At 29.0% G+C, this 13,457-nt stretch overlaps 2 protein-coding genes and 1 long non-coding RNA gene across 4 annotated transcripts; 2 read left to right on the forward strand and 1 right to left on the reverse strand.

Annotated features, from left to right (window-relative positions):
- The first annotated feature begins 2,537 nt into the window (after positions 1–2,537).
- Positions 2,538–3,605, forward strand: LOC123260353 (ARL14 effector protein). Of its 2 annotated transcripts, XM_044721397.1 has the most exons (4): positions 2,538–2,695; positions 2,834–2,895; positions 3,020–3,294; positions 3,370–3,605. In XM_044721397.1, the coding sequence occupies exons 2-4, from the start codon at positions 2,866–2,868 to the stop codon at positions 3,452–3,454; spliced, it is 390 nt and encodes a 129-aa protein (XP_044577332.1). In that variant the 5' UTR covers positions 2,538–2,695; positions 2,834–2,865; the 3' UTR covers positions 3,455–3,605. The 2 variants fall into 2 exon arrangements, with proteins under 2 accessions (XP_044577332.1, XP_044577331.1); XM_044721396.1 differs by having other exon boundaries at positions 2,539–2,895.
- Positions 3,606–3,748: 143 nt separating this feature from the next.
- Positions 3,749–12,334, forward strand: LOC123260355 (GTP-binding protein Di-Ras2). Its single transcript, XM_044721400.1, has 4 exons — positions 3,749–4,855; positions 4,958–5,439; positions 7,462–7,680; positions 11,077–12,334. Exons 2-4 carry the CDS (start codon positions 5,302–5,304, stop codon positions 11,308–11,310), a joined length of 591 nt encoding a protein of 196 aa, XP_044577335.1. The 5' UTR covers positions 3,749–4,855; positions 4,958–5,301; the 3' UTR covers positions 11,311–12,334.
- On the reverse strand, positions 7,590–11,152 carry LOC123260357. The gene is made up of 3 exons (XR_006508446.1): positions 11,047–11,152; positions 10,846–10,946; positions 7,590–7,708 (listed from the first exon to the last, which is right to left on the reverse strand). It is a non-coding gene; the product is annotated as an uncharacterized LOC123260357 (long non-coding RNA).
- Positions 12,335–13,457: the final 1,123 nt, after the last annotated feature.

A 13,457-nucleotide genomic window follows, 5' to 3' on the forward strand; every position in this document is an offset into this window, starting at 1 on the left:
TAAAAAAAATTTTTTTAATTGTTTCTACATAGGTAATCAGTCTAATTCTTCACAATATTGAATGTTTGTAGGATTAATTTTGTATTGAGAGGGAAGTATTTTTTAAAATTTTAGTGATCGAAATGAAATTCGACTTTAAGTATACCGCGGTAAGAGAAAAGGATTTTTCGATGTCTCACCAGTCACACTCAGTCAAATGATAATTACGAGAAACTTAAAAAGTAATCGAGGTTTTTGACAAAGGGATATTATTAATTAGTTATTCTTCTATATTATAAGATAAATTTTACTAAGTTTCAGTCACATAATTATAGCTTATAATTGATGAAATTCTAGTGTCAAATGTCCCACCAGTCACTGTGGAATGCCCCTTGAATAGATTTTATGATTTCAAAAAATATTAAAGCAGATTCTATCTTTATAAAAAAAAAAAAAAAATATAAATTTTATTTTTATCTAAAATTAGTAAAACGTATAATTCATAAACAATTATTTTTTGCATCAAGAACATGAAAGATAACATAGCGGAACTCTTTGAAGTTAATAATACTCGGGTAGTAAGTTTTTTTAATCATTTTCTTTCCTGATTTTAAAGGATTAATTATACCCGTAGAATGTTTGCAAGATTGTGGATTATGGAGTACGTTAAAGCTCGATTTAATATTGGATGTACAGTAGATACTTCCAGAATAAATAGGTATACACTTACACATTATATATTATGACTGTGCTTGGTGTACAATGTGTACCTGTGTGCGAAAACGGCGTGGGTAAAAATGTACGTTAAAGGGGAACGGAGTAGAAGCGGTGAGCAGACGAGATCCATACATGCCATCAGCAGCAGCAGCACCAGAGTATTGGAGAAGAGGAAAGAAAAAAAATGTACCGGTGAAACAGGAGGATGAGAGGTACGGGAATCTGAATATGGGCGTCCGGTTTACTGAATGAGTAAAACTCTCTCAAAAGTTGTGCGCCCACATTCTCAGCTCCAAGTTTTATTTAGTTATTGTAACTATATACATTTATAAATTAGCCAACCGTAAATAAAAAAATGGAGTCAGATTTATTTTATTATAAAAATCTTTGATTTACTCCCATTATACATACTAATATATATTATCTTTTTAATTTACTAGGCATACAATACGGAGTTTAAGTTATGACCAAAGAGAGAAAGAGTTTAAAAGTAAGATGATAATTCAAACGCACGTGTATTGAATTGCTCAGTACTCAGTATGTACAGTATCAAGTCGTTTAAGCCTGAGATTTAAAATTTTTTCACGCGAGTATCTGTGAAGGATGAATTATATTACATAAAATGTAAAATAGAAAAGCGAGATGCGCGGGAATGTTATATCCTCTTTATGTAATATTTACAATATATATATGTACAATTGAGTAGGCACTTTATACGTTATTCCGAGTGGTTGAATAAGCTCACATGGTAGAACGCCAAAGAGAGAGAAGATATATTATTCAAATAGTGTATGGTGTAGGCGGCATTTAGGTCGTGGGCAAGGGAGTAGAATGTGACCAAAGTAATCAATGAGATTACTAAAAGCGAGAGAGTGATATGAGGGGGTGAAAAATTCTGCGCGGCAGCACCCACGCTGATACTACGCACGAAACCTCGTCCCGACAGCTTTTACTCCTATCCTACATACTTTTTTTTGTAATTTTTTTTCTTTTACTTTTACTACTCTCTTCAGTGTACAACTTATCATTTTTTTTTATTTCTTCTTTATTTTTACATCCATTCTGACTCCCTCAGAATTTATTTTTCGTGTGTAGGCGATCGTTTAATACTACAGCGTGAATTACTGTCTTAAATTAACGTATTTTATACGGATAAAATATTTTTATTTGCGATTATTATATATATTTTTATCTTTTATCGTGGGTTTACGTATAGTTTTTAAGAAGATAAAAATACTTAATATTTAGTTATTTATTTTTATACTTTATTCCTTTTGTTTAAATGTACAGTATAAGATAAATATTAATGTAATGAATGAGTGCTCCAGGCAGACAATAAAAGGAAAATTTATCAATGTTTACCCTAGATAAAAAATTATGTACTTATGAATAGTGATAAAATTATTGAGTTTATTGATTAACATCGCGTTATCATTATCATAATCATAACTTATTATTATAGTCTACTCATATCGCATCAATGATTATCCCAACGACCTTGGGTACTGAAAAATATTTTTTATGAATGAAACCCGCTCGCGTTTACTCGCACGTGTATTTACTTTTTAATTAACATTTTATTTTTGGCCCGATTAATTTATTTATTAAATTTTGTTTATTCTCGATAATTAAGACTGACAATTCAAATGATTATTAAGTAAAAATTTTATGTAATTAAAAATATAATTATTGTAATTTTTTTTTTAATTTTGACACTTGTAGGTTATGTAACTTGTAATTAAACTGTCAATCGTTAAAGAAGAAATTTATTACCAACAAATGATAACTCGGCTATTTTATTTTTTCAACTACAGAGGGCAGTAACTATTCAAAAATATGTTCTGGAATGTTTACCAAACGAATTGCGGTGAAAGGAAAGCAATTTTTTGATACATTCACGAATATTTCAACCAGTAAACAAATTAATATTAATTAATTAATTAATCAGGAGGACGTTTGATTTGTTTCAAGCTATAAATTCATTGAAAATATATAATTGGTACGTAAATTAATTGTCCTATTGTAAACTCTAACCTTGAAGTTATTTTTTCTAACAATAAATAAATCGGGGATAAGGTTATAATCCAAGCAAATATATCCTGATAACACGTCATTTATTTATTGATTTTACAATAAGGGATGATATTAATAAAACGCTAAACTGCAATTATGGACTCGGATGATACAAATAGTTCTAGAGTAAGTTTATTATTATTATTACATTTGTCTATATATTTTATTTACTTTTAACTCGCAGTCATGACTTAATCACTTTAGTCATGCGACTTTTCAATCTATTAATTACATGATTTCTTCCCTCTAGAAGCGCAACACACGTTACGCAAGTAAGCAGACCATTGGCACTGACACGGTAACCAGAAAATTCCTCCAAAACTTCGATCCCCAGAGTAGCGAGAGAGAAAAACGTAAACTCCATCGCCGTCTTTATCCAGGAAGCAAAAAACATATTTTGTACGACGAAAGCGGCGTTTTTATACAAACTGGGACAAATATATGTGATTGTTTGCAGCCAGATTGCTCCGGTTGTCATTTTCCATGCCCGAAATGCGGCTCGAACAAGTGTGCTCATGAGTGCAGGTAATTTATTATTCTATTAAATTTTTTTAAACGAAAAAATATATCAAAATATTAATATAATTTATTTTTACTCAGGGCTCATCGCCGATGGACTTACGATTCAATTGAAAATGAAGGAAGTGATATTATTTTAAAAAATCCAGTTGCAAAAGACTCTTAATATTCAGTTGATTTTTTATTTTAAATTTTGTTCATAAATAATGCTAATTGATTTTTTTTTAACTATTTATCAATTAACTCGATTGAAAATAGATCGATTTTATATAATTCAAAAAGTATTTGAATTTTTAATTAGTTCAAGGTAAATGAAATTTAATTTAAACTCAAGATAAAAATAGTTTTAAGTTTTTAATTTTTAATAATTAAATAAAAAAAACTGAAGGGATTTATCAATTAATTTGGTACATAATTAATTATTATAAATTATAAGTTACGCTTTTAATTCAACGTTGATAAGCTTCTACCTATATACATCAAATATGATTACAAGTATAGATAGATATATCATACATATTATATATATGATCCCACAAGTACAGTTACAATTTATGGCACCCACACAAGCCAAAACTAGCATCCGTTTTATCAACTACCACCCTCTCGTAGGCTATTGATTTTTCACGTCTTCGTAGAGCACCACGACTGGTCGCCGAAGCAAGCCAGTGCGCACATATCTGCACACAGCGAGAAACGCGCTCGTACCCGGTGTTGTACGTGGTGGGTGTGCTTCAGAAGTCCTCGCGACGTGAAATAACAAAACTTCCAAGACCGTGGAAAGTATTCAAAAAAATTCTAAAAAAACAAGTAAATAATTAAATATTATCGCACATTAAAAAAAAAAAAAAAAAATCAACCACAAGAAGTCACTCGTGTTAACCGAAGTGCCACTGACGATTTAATTGACCAACGAACGACAACAATAAATAATAAGAGGAAAAAATAAAAAAGTTTATTACAAAAGTGTGGTAAACTTTTGTAAATAAAAATAAACAGGGCAGCATAGCAGTGCGTCGACCCAGTGGACAGGAGTGGCTGCACTCTTGACATTTCTCTGTCTTTATCTTTGTTGGTGCTTCCTACGTTGCTCTTAACCTGCAGGAGCAACCCCCACGCACTGCTAAGTCACTGGGGGATATAACCCCCGTAAACTCACTGGAGTATCTAATAGTCTGCTCACTCGTTACAGATCAGTTGATGACGATCCACGCTGTGCTTTTGCATCAATTTCAACGTAACAGTATCTGCTAAAACGTGGGTGGTGTTTTGCTTTCGTCATCCAGAAAGAGAAGAGACTAGTCTTCGGTCAACTTTATAACAGTACGCCCACGATATTTCAAAGAGTTTTTAAGGATTGTTATGTGATAAATACTGGCACAGTCGTTTTTGTAATTTCATTCACGTACAACTGCCATCAGTGAGATTTTGGGCTTATCAGCCTTGACACTTTGTCGCGTGTAACTCATATATAACGATTTAACCCAGGATACAAGAACTAACTTATTATCTGAGATTCCTTCTGGTATTTTCTGACATCAAGAGCAAACAAGTATATTAAATAAAGGTGGGAATAAATATCAGTGGCTATTTTTGTAAAATTTAATTTTTAAAACCAGCTTAAGAATAATTCTCTTGGTGATAATCATTGAATTGTTACGATTTTTAGTGTGCGTCATCTAGATTGTCGTCACCAGGACTAGCATCAACGACAACGACAATCACAACGATTACTACGGCTGCGATTGCCAAGAGAATAACTAGACATATAAGAGGGGAAAAATTATTATAGGTCTATATCTTGATCAACTGACAAGGGGAGAAAATTATTGGGCGGAAAATAAAATAATAAAGTAAAAAAAGAAAAAAAGTCACAAGTGGTGGTAAGATTGCGACGTGCAGTCTTATGCTCCTGTAGCCTCGTGCGTGAGCACGGGTAATCGAATAAATAACTATCGTATATAAGGGACCCCGTAGACGGGGGTTTAATCAGTCGTGACGGCAGATGTCAGGATGCCGGAACAGAGCAACGACTACAGAGTCGTGGTATTCGGGGCTGGTGGGGTCGGTAAAAGTTCCTTGATATTACGTTTTGTGAAAGGAATTTTTCGAGAATCTTATATACCAACTATCGAAGACACCTATCGACAGGTATTTATTTTTACTTTTACTTACTCCAACTAAATCTTATTTTTTACTCTTACTTACTTCTATAACTTATAGTTTATGATACTGAAAACTACAGACTTTCTTAAACTTTTATCACTGTAAAAATATTTATAAATTATGGAAAATAATTGTACAAGTATTGGCTTCCAGTTTTATTTCTTCGAAAATTCACTGAGAAAAAAATTAACAATGTTGTAAAAAAAAAATTTTCAACAATTTAATTTCTTAACTGAAAAAATCAAAATTTTTCTTGTTGAAAAAAAGTTTTATTAATTTGAATAAAAATTTGCAATTTGTTTATCTAAAATTGTTTTTTTTCCAAATCAAATAAATTTTTTTTCAACAAGAAAATTACTGTGAGAAAAGTTTTTGATTTCTTCAGCTAAGAAATAAAATTATTTAAAATTTTTAACAAATTAATTTCTTGTCACAAAGCTCATTTTTTTTTAAATAAATATTTTCTCTCAGCGTAATTCTTGAGAAAAAAAAAGTTTCTCGAAGAAATAAAATCATAAATGAATTTTATAAATTCAAACTTTTTAAAACTTTAAATTTATTTATCAAAAAAAAAAATAACAATCAGACATGTGCTACTTTCAGTATTATTATAAGTTATAACTATTCATATAAACAAAACTTTTATTTTAACTCAGATATTCATAGCTACGGATAACTTGCTGATTTATATTTATATTTAATGTACTTATGAATTTATTTATGAGACCGTAGAGTGTTAGTGGGAGTAGAAAAAGTTTTGTATATACTTTTTCTCCTCTCGGTTATTCATAAGTTCATGCTACTATACGGGACAAGAAAATATTGAAGGCTGATGACCCGTCGAGGGTCGAAGAACCAAACCCGAGAACAACCATGTACATAGAGATATATAATAGAGTACTATTTAGCTGAAACTACCTACTGTGTACTAGTATTATCAGTATCTGTTTCTAAGCTCTGGCTCTGGCTCTTACTCTAGTATTCTATCGCATTGTCTCTTTAAATTTTGTATAAACAAGTTTGTTAATAATTCAATAGCTGTGAGCGGGTGAATTGGTTTGGGACCTGTGCTGTGTACGTCCATGCGACGTGTGTGCTCTATACATTGTTGTCATCTATTTACTCGAACAAATAACAACACACTTTACTTGTATATCTCGCTCGGATGGATATAAATATTTATTCACTCGATATTTTTATTTATCCCTTCATTTTCACACCTTCGAAAAAATAATTTTATTTTAGTCATTCGAATGAATAAACAAATATAAATCGATAAATATAAATATAAACATCTAATATTATATTATATTATATCAAAGAAGAATATAATATAAGAAGAAGCTATTTAACTTTTATTTTTCCTCTGTCAACTGAATAAATATACGGAAGATAGAGCTCAGTTGTCTGTTTTTGATCTTCCATTACTGATTTATATTTAAATTTTTTATTTCTTATCTCAAGTTAGCACTTGCCGCTCGATAAAAAAAAAAAAAATAAAAAAATTAGTCTGTTAAATTCTTGTTTTATCGATCGATCGAACCAATTTATCTATATATACATATCTTCTCTCTATCTCTCGGGATTCCCATGAGGCACATACATCTACTGCAGGATTGTGCAGTTTGTTGTAGTATTATAGACCTAGAACAGAACAGAGAGAAAGATAGAGGAAGAGAACCGGAAATGTAGCCTCGTTTTTACCCGTTCCCTTCACACCATCGCACCCCCGAGCCTTATACCGCGTTGTTCATCATCTCTTCTCCAGGCAACTCAATTTTCCTCCATCCGAGCACGAGTTGAGTGTGCAAGGTGGTAAAAGCACTCGATGCGAGTTGAATAACAAACCTACAAACAAATATTGTAATTTATTATTCATAATTTGTTTTATAATACACGTGACAAATAGATGACAAAATAATAATAATACTGATGTGATATAATAAACAACATTTAAATGAAATGAATGAAAATAAAAAAACAAGAAACACAATTATACAATTGTAGGTGATAAGCTGTAATAAAAATATATGCACACTTCAAATAACGGATACAACCGGGTCCCACCAGTTTCCTGCTATGCAGCGGCTTTCGATAAGTAAAGGTCACGCATTCATCCTGGTGTACTCAGTGTGCTCGCGGCAAAGCCTTGAAGAATTACGATCAATCTGGGCGGTGATACGGGAGCTTAAAGGACAGGATATCTCCCAAATTCCGATAATGCTGGTAAGCATGTTAAGTCAACCCAACTAAACTGAAATTAAGTTATATCAGGTTGGCTGGAAGATGAGTATATTGATATTGATATTACATATATATTGAATTTGATATGGATATAGGTAGATATATTTATAGATCATGAGAAAGAGAAGATACCAGGAGAAGGTAAATGGTGATTAATTGATAATTGATAATTGATAATTGATAATTGACGTTAATGGGAATGATGGAGAAAACCTGAGTGAGATAGCTAGACATGTCGATACCACTTAACTTTGTAATGGCCTCTGACTCTATCCCCAGATGGACTAGACTGTAGACCTAGACTGACGAGAGTAACCCTCTATTCCTGCTCTACTCGGTGTATAATATCAATACACGTACACGTATTGAAGTCTACTCTTGCCTGACTTTAATGTTCAATCCCTGACTCTTTTCACATGCATTATGTACCCTGTATTATGTACATGTAAATTTATGTTCTGTAGATGTATATAAACGTGCTAAAGACAATAGAAATATAAGCCCGAGCTCTTCAAAGAAAGACAAGACTCAACTTTTGTCGTTATAGATAAGTTGGCTTTGTTTCACAGTTTATAACTAGTGTAAACTTTTTTGCATAATCTTGTATTTATAGAATGTACATTTGTTACTATGCCTTGAAAACATGTTTACGAGACACTTTATTCTTCTGAATTATTAATTATTTTTTACTTGTTTTCGCTTTATGTAATGCTCGTTATCCGGGTAAACCACGCTCTATTAACTTCCTTCCTGCTCTAGTGCATATTTTATTTTTTTAATTTATCTTTCTTTTTTATAAATTGTAATTAAACTTAAACGGATAATCTCTTGTTTTGATAGTATAATTAAAATTTTTTCAATTATAAAAATTTAATCCTCTTCAAGTTTTTCATCAGAATATTATTATTAAACAATTGATATTTTGTATTTTTATATTAAACGTAATTGATTTTAGCTATAATTTGGTTTCCAAATATTTTTACACACTGGGAGAAAAAAATGGCAATTATTGTAACAAAAAATGAATTTGTTGAAAATTTTAAACAATATTTTTTCTTAGTTGAAGAAATAAAAATTTTTTTCACAGTAATCTCATAGATAACTTGCGAATTTTCATCCAAATCAAATAAACTTTATTTCAACAAGAAAATTACTGTGAAAAAAATTTTGATTTTTTCAACTAAAAAATAAAATTGTTCAAAATTTTCAACAAATTAATTTCTTGTCACAACAATTTTCATTTTTTTCAAAAGAAATTTTTTCTCTTCATGCACTCCGTTTATTATTGATAAATATTATTCTCTGGAGAAAAAATATGGCTGACTTAAGAGACTGAATACTCCTGGAATATTATTCAAAATTATTTTAATGACTATTAAGTCGACCTATGAATTTCCAAAAATGAATAATAATGTGTCTTTAACTATTTTTGATCTCGTGATACGTTTAAGGTAATTAATACTAGTCTGCATTATTATTCGGAACGAATAAAATTACTAGTGCCTGTAATTACCTTTTACCATCTATCTTACGGTTATAAACTAATTATTCTTAATTTTCTATTATGTTTCATGAGATTACGAACAAAGTGCTCTAATATATCAAAGCCTGTCCGTTGCGAGATTTTATTTTAAACATAAAATTCAAATAAAATTTTTTAATGAATTCATTAACAACAATGATTAATTTATATTCAAGTTAAAACTTTTCTAGATAATCGTTATTTTATAATTACAGAAAAATCATAATGCAAGTCGATAACAATTACTGGTTCGATTTTCATTATTTCTTTTAATAGCACAATAACCATACTATATATATGTATACACTTAATTTTAATGATCTATAGATACAATCCCGAATGGTAATTGAATAATGATTCATGATTATTCGTGATTTTTAGTAATTAAAGGTTAATGAGGTCAGATTGTTGGACGGAAAAAAAACCAGGAGTAATTACAGTTTGAAAATTGAACTCGTTGCTACGTTGAGTAAATGCAAGAGTTGCAGTCTACACGGTAAATATCACTGAGCAAACTAAAGTTCCAGCGTACACTGTAAATATTATAGTACGGAGTTACAACTTTTTACAGTTTATGCATCAATACTGAAAAATGTAATAATTGTAAAGTGGGCTATACACTATAATCTGTACACTTTTTTTTACATAGTAACAAGCTCTATTTTTCTCTCTAATTATTCTTGTTAAATAAATGGATAAAGATTTTGTCAGTATAAAGTTTATCAGAAAATTTAATTACAATTTAATTAAATAAAAATTGCTCATTATTTATTAATATTTAATCAAAAGAATAAGAAAAGTTTCTTCTTGATTTTTTGTTGAATTTTTTACTAAAATTTATTTTTAGTCTAAAAATACAATATGTAAATTTTTTTATTTTTTTAAAGTAAAAAAACGATTATCTGTTTTTCAATCTGTTATTTAAAACAAACTTTAGGGTTTAAGTAACTGCCATTAAAAATTGTTGAAAAAAAATTATTTGCATTCCTGGAAAGTTTGTCTAATTGTTCACTGTGAATAAAATTGCCCTACTTAGCTTCTACAAAACAAGTAAAAATTGAACGTCGTTGAAGCTAACTAATTAGACGGAAAATCGCATTCAACATGCCAGAATGATTCTTAAAAAAAAATCGCTTGATTTTTATAAAATTCTAATTTGCGATGACATTGATTGTAATTTGTGCTTGCTTAGTTATGAACTTTTATAAAGACTATAGCTATGATATAAATAAAAAATGAATTATTGTAATAAAGGGTGAAAAATAGATAAATATAATTAGAGTTATCTGAGAGAAATATAAAAAAGTAAATTAGTTATGAATTTAAATGAAGCAATTGAAGGATTACGCTTAGTAGAGTTGATATTTTAAATTAAAAAAGTTTTATTTTCATTTCACAGTTTACATTAATCCTTAACGCATTAAAAGGGATGATACTTTCATGTATATACTCGACAAAAAATTCATCCGAATATTTAAACATAAAATGAATAATAATATCATATTTATTTTTCTTTTCGTACCCCGCTAAAGCACGGCTCAATTATAATAATTAAAAAACAAAAACCAGGTCAAGTCGCTGCAAATGTTGAGGCTTTTTTTCTTGTAAAAAAATATAAAACCCACAGGTTAATATCACCGAGTTAAGGGCACTCTCTCCTTTCATTTTCTTCTCTTCTGTCTAGTTTATAAAGTCTATTCATTCAATAGTTTTTTGATATCTATATCTATATCTGCAATATATATATATATATAAAATATGAAATATACTTGTCTACATAAATTCAACACAAAAGCTGGTATATATGTAAAGATATTGATGTATACATTGTATGGCGTGATGTTGATTCTTGACAGGTCGGCAACAAGTGTGACGAGAGTGCTTCAGTTCGCGAGGTATCAATGAGTGAAGGTGAAGCTGAGGCCGCTAATTGGGGCTGTGGATTTCTCGAGACCTCCGCCAAGACTAACCACAACGTTAATGCACTCTTCCGTGATCTTCTCAACCTTGAAAGGAATCGCTCGGTGTCATTGCAGCCGATGGAAATCAACAGCGCGATAAGCCTTAAGGAAAAATGTGCCGTTATGTAAAAAAATTTATTATTAAATTAATATTAGCGATTAACTAATTCATTAATTGAATATTTATTCTATTCTACTTTATTGGCTTTTAAATATTTATAAAATTTATAACAGCCTAGGCCATGCCATTTTATTATTTATTACTTATTACTCAAAATTATCATATTTGTATCAAAAACCTCAGGTCGTAAACAAATTTTTTATTTATATAGTTTTTGTTTTCATTTTTTGGCAAAAATTAATTTAAAGAAAAATTCACTTGATTCAAGAGAAGAAATGTTGAACTTAAAATATTATTTTGAAGAATTATTTTGCTTAATTAAAACTAATGAAACTGTAAATTTGATTACATATCACGTAATATTTTTATAATTCGTACAAAAAATTACATTATAAGATGGAAATTTCAATAAAACATGAAACTGCAATATTCCGTACTTGAAATAAAAAACTTTTTGCTCAGCGTCAAACTTTTACAATTTCGTTTGCAAAACGCTGAGTTACTATTCGGAAATGTAATAAATGCTCAATGAACTGTCAATAATCCCTGATTTTTTTTTATGTTGAGCCAAACAGAAAAATTTTTGATGCAAGTAAAATTGATTTAAATCATGAAAATTTTCTAATTCAAAAACTTTTTTGGTTGGTTCAAAATAATGAAACTCTTCAAAGTAATCTTCTTAGTTCAAAATTTTTTTCCATAAATCAAGTAAATTTTTTAAAAAGGATAAATTATTTTTTTTGTTTCATATCTACGACAATTTATAAGCACTCAATGAACGAATGAATGTTTTCATTAATTTATTGTTTTATAAAAATACCTGGAAGGTTCTGTTTTGTTTATTGGTATTTTCATTTCCATCGATATTTTATTATTTTTATCCAGATGCACATGATAAAATATTACGCGGCCTTTTATTGTTAACACGAATATAGAACAAAAGCTTGATATCGTTTACGATCTGGTGGCATCGGCATCCAAAATTAATAAAATAATAAAAAAAAAAAGTAAAACAAAACGAATCGGACGACACACGACTTTAACCGTCCGTTATGTAATTGTTAAAATGATGATATTGATAGAGTAAACTCCACCGAAAATTGTTTTTATTGAATTGCGCTTCTATTTCAAATGGCGACAACACAATGGTCTGTAGATTTTATTGTTACAAGTTATAGTAGCAGCATAAAGTATTACGTATATAAATAATAGTAAGAAATTTTTGTTTTTATTTATAGTCAGAGACCAATTTACAATTTAACGCACGAGTTACTTTAAATAATTGAATATAATAAATTTTATCAGTTTTGTGTCGCTCGATTTAAAATATTTGAATATTTAAACTAAATAAATTAGTGCGATGAAATAATTTAAAAAATTAATAATAATTAATTGAATAAAAATAATTTATTAGGAAAAATATTAAATAGATGCAGTGTAGATCGCTCGATAAAAAAAATTATTTTAGAAAAATAGTTATTAATTATTATTATCATTATTATTATTATTATAGATGAGTATAATCATAAATTATTTTGAATTAATCCATTGAGATGATTGAAAAATAATAACGCCAGTTGTGAACACAACGCACGACAACTCAGACTTAATTTATATATCTCATAGCAATTATCTCGATAGCAATTCAATTTACAATATTGTATTAAATTTTATTGATTTCTGAAATTCAATTAATATGTTCAAGCACATACATAATCCATAATCATAATAAGAATAATATTAATATTAATATTAATTATCATAAATATTATAAATAAATAACGCTAATAGTAAATGATTAATAATTGTAATAATAATTAATGAATAAATAATAAATATATCATACACAACGATAACGAACGTTTTATAAACGCACAAATAAATACACAAGACGATAATTGTTGAGTAACTGTGATTATTAAAAAATATATTTAAGTCTGAGTCGTCGATTTAATTTATTTTTTTATTGTAATAATCTGATTTATAATTTACTATCTTTATAATTCATTTTTAACCACAGCAACTGGCATAAGTATGAAAATTCAATAAGAGCTTTTAATGCAATATCGGCTGCTTAATGATTATTATGCAGTTTTAATTTTTATCCGTGCTGAGAATTAATAATTATTTAAATAAATATTATTGATGCGATAAA

This window comes from Cotesia glomerata, linkage group LG3, assembly GCF_020080835.1.
Source record: "Cotesia glomerata isolate CgM1 linkage group LG3, MPM_Cglom_v2.3, whole genome shotgun sequence".
In the NCBI taxonomy this organism is placed as follows: domain Eukaryota; kingdom Metazoa; phylum Arthropoda; class Insecta; order Hymenoptera; family Braconidae; genus Cotesia; species Cotesia glomerata.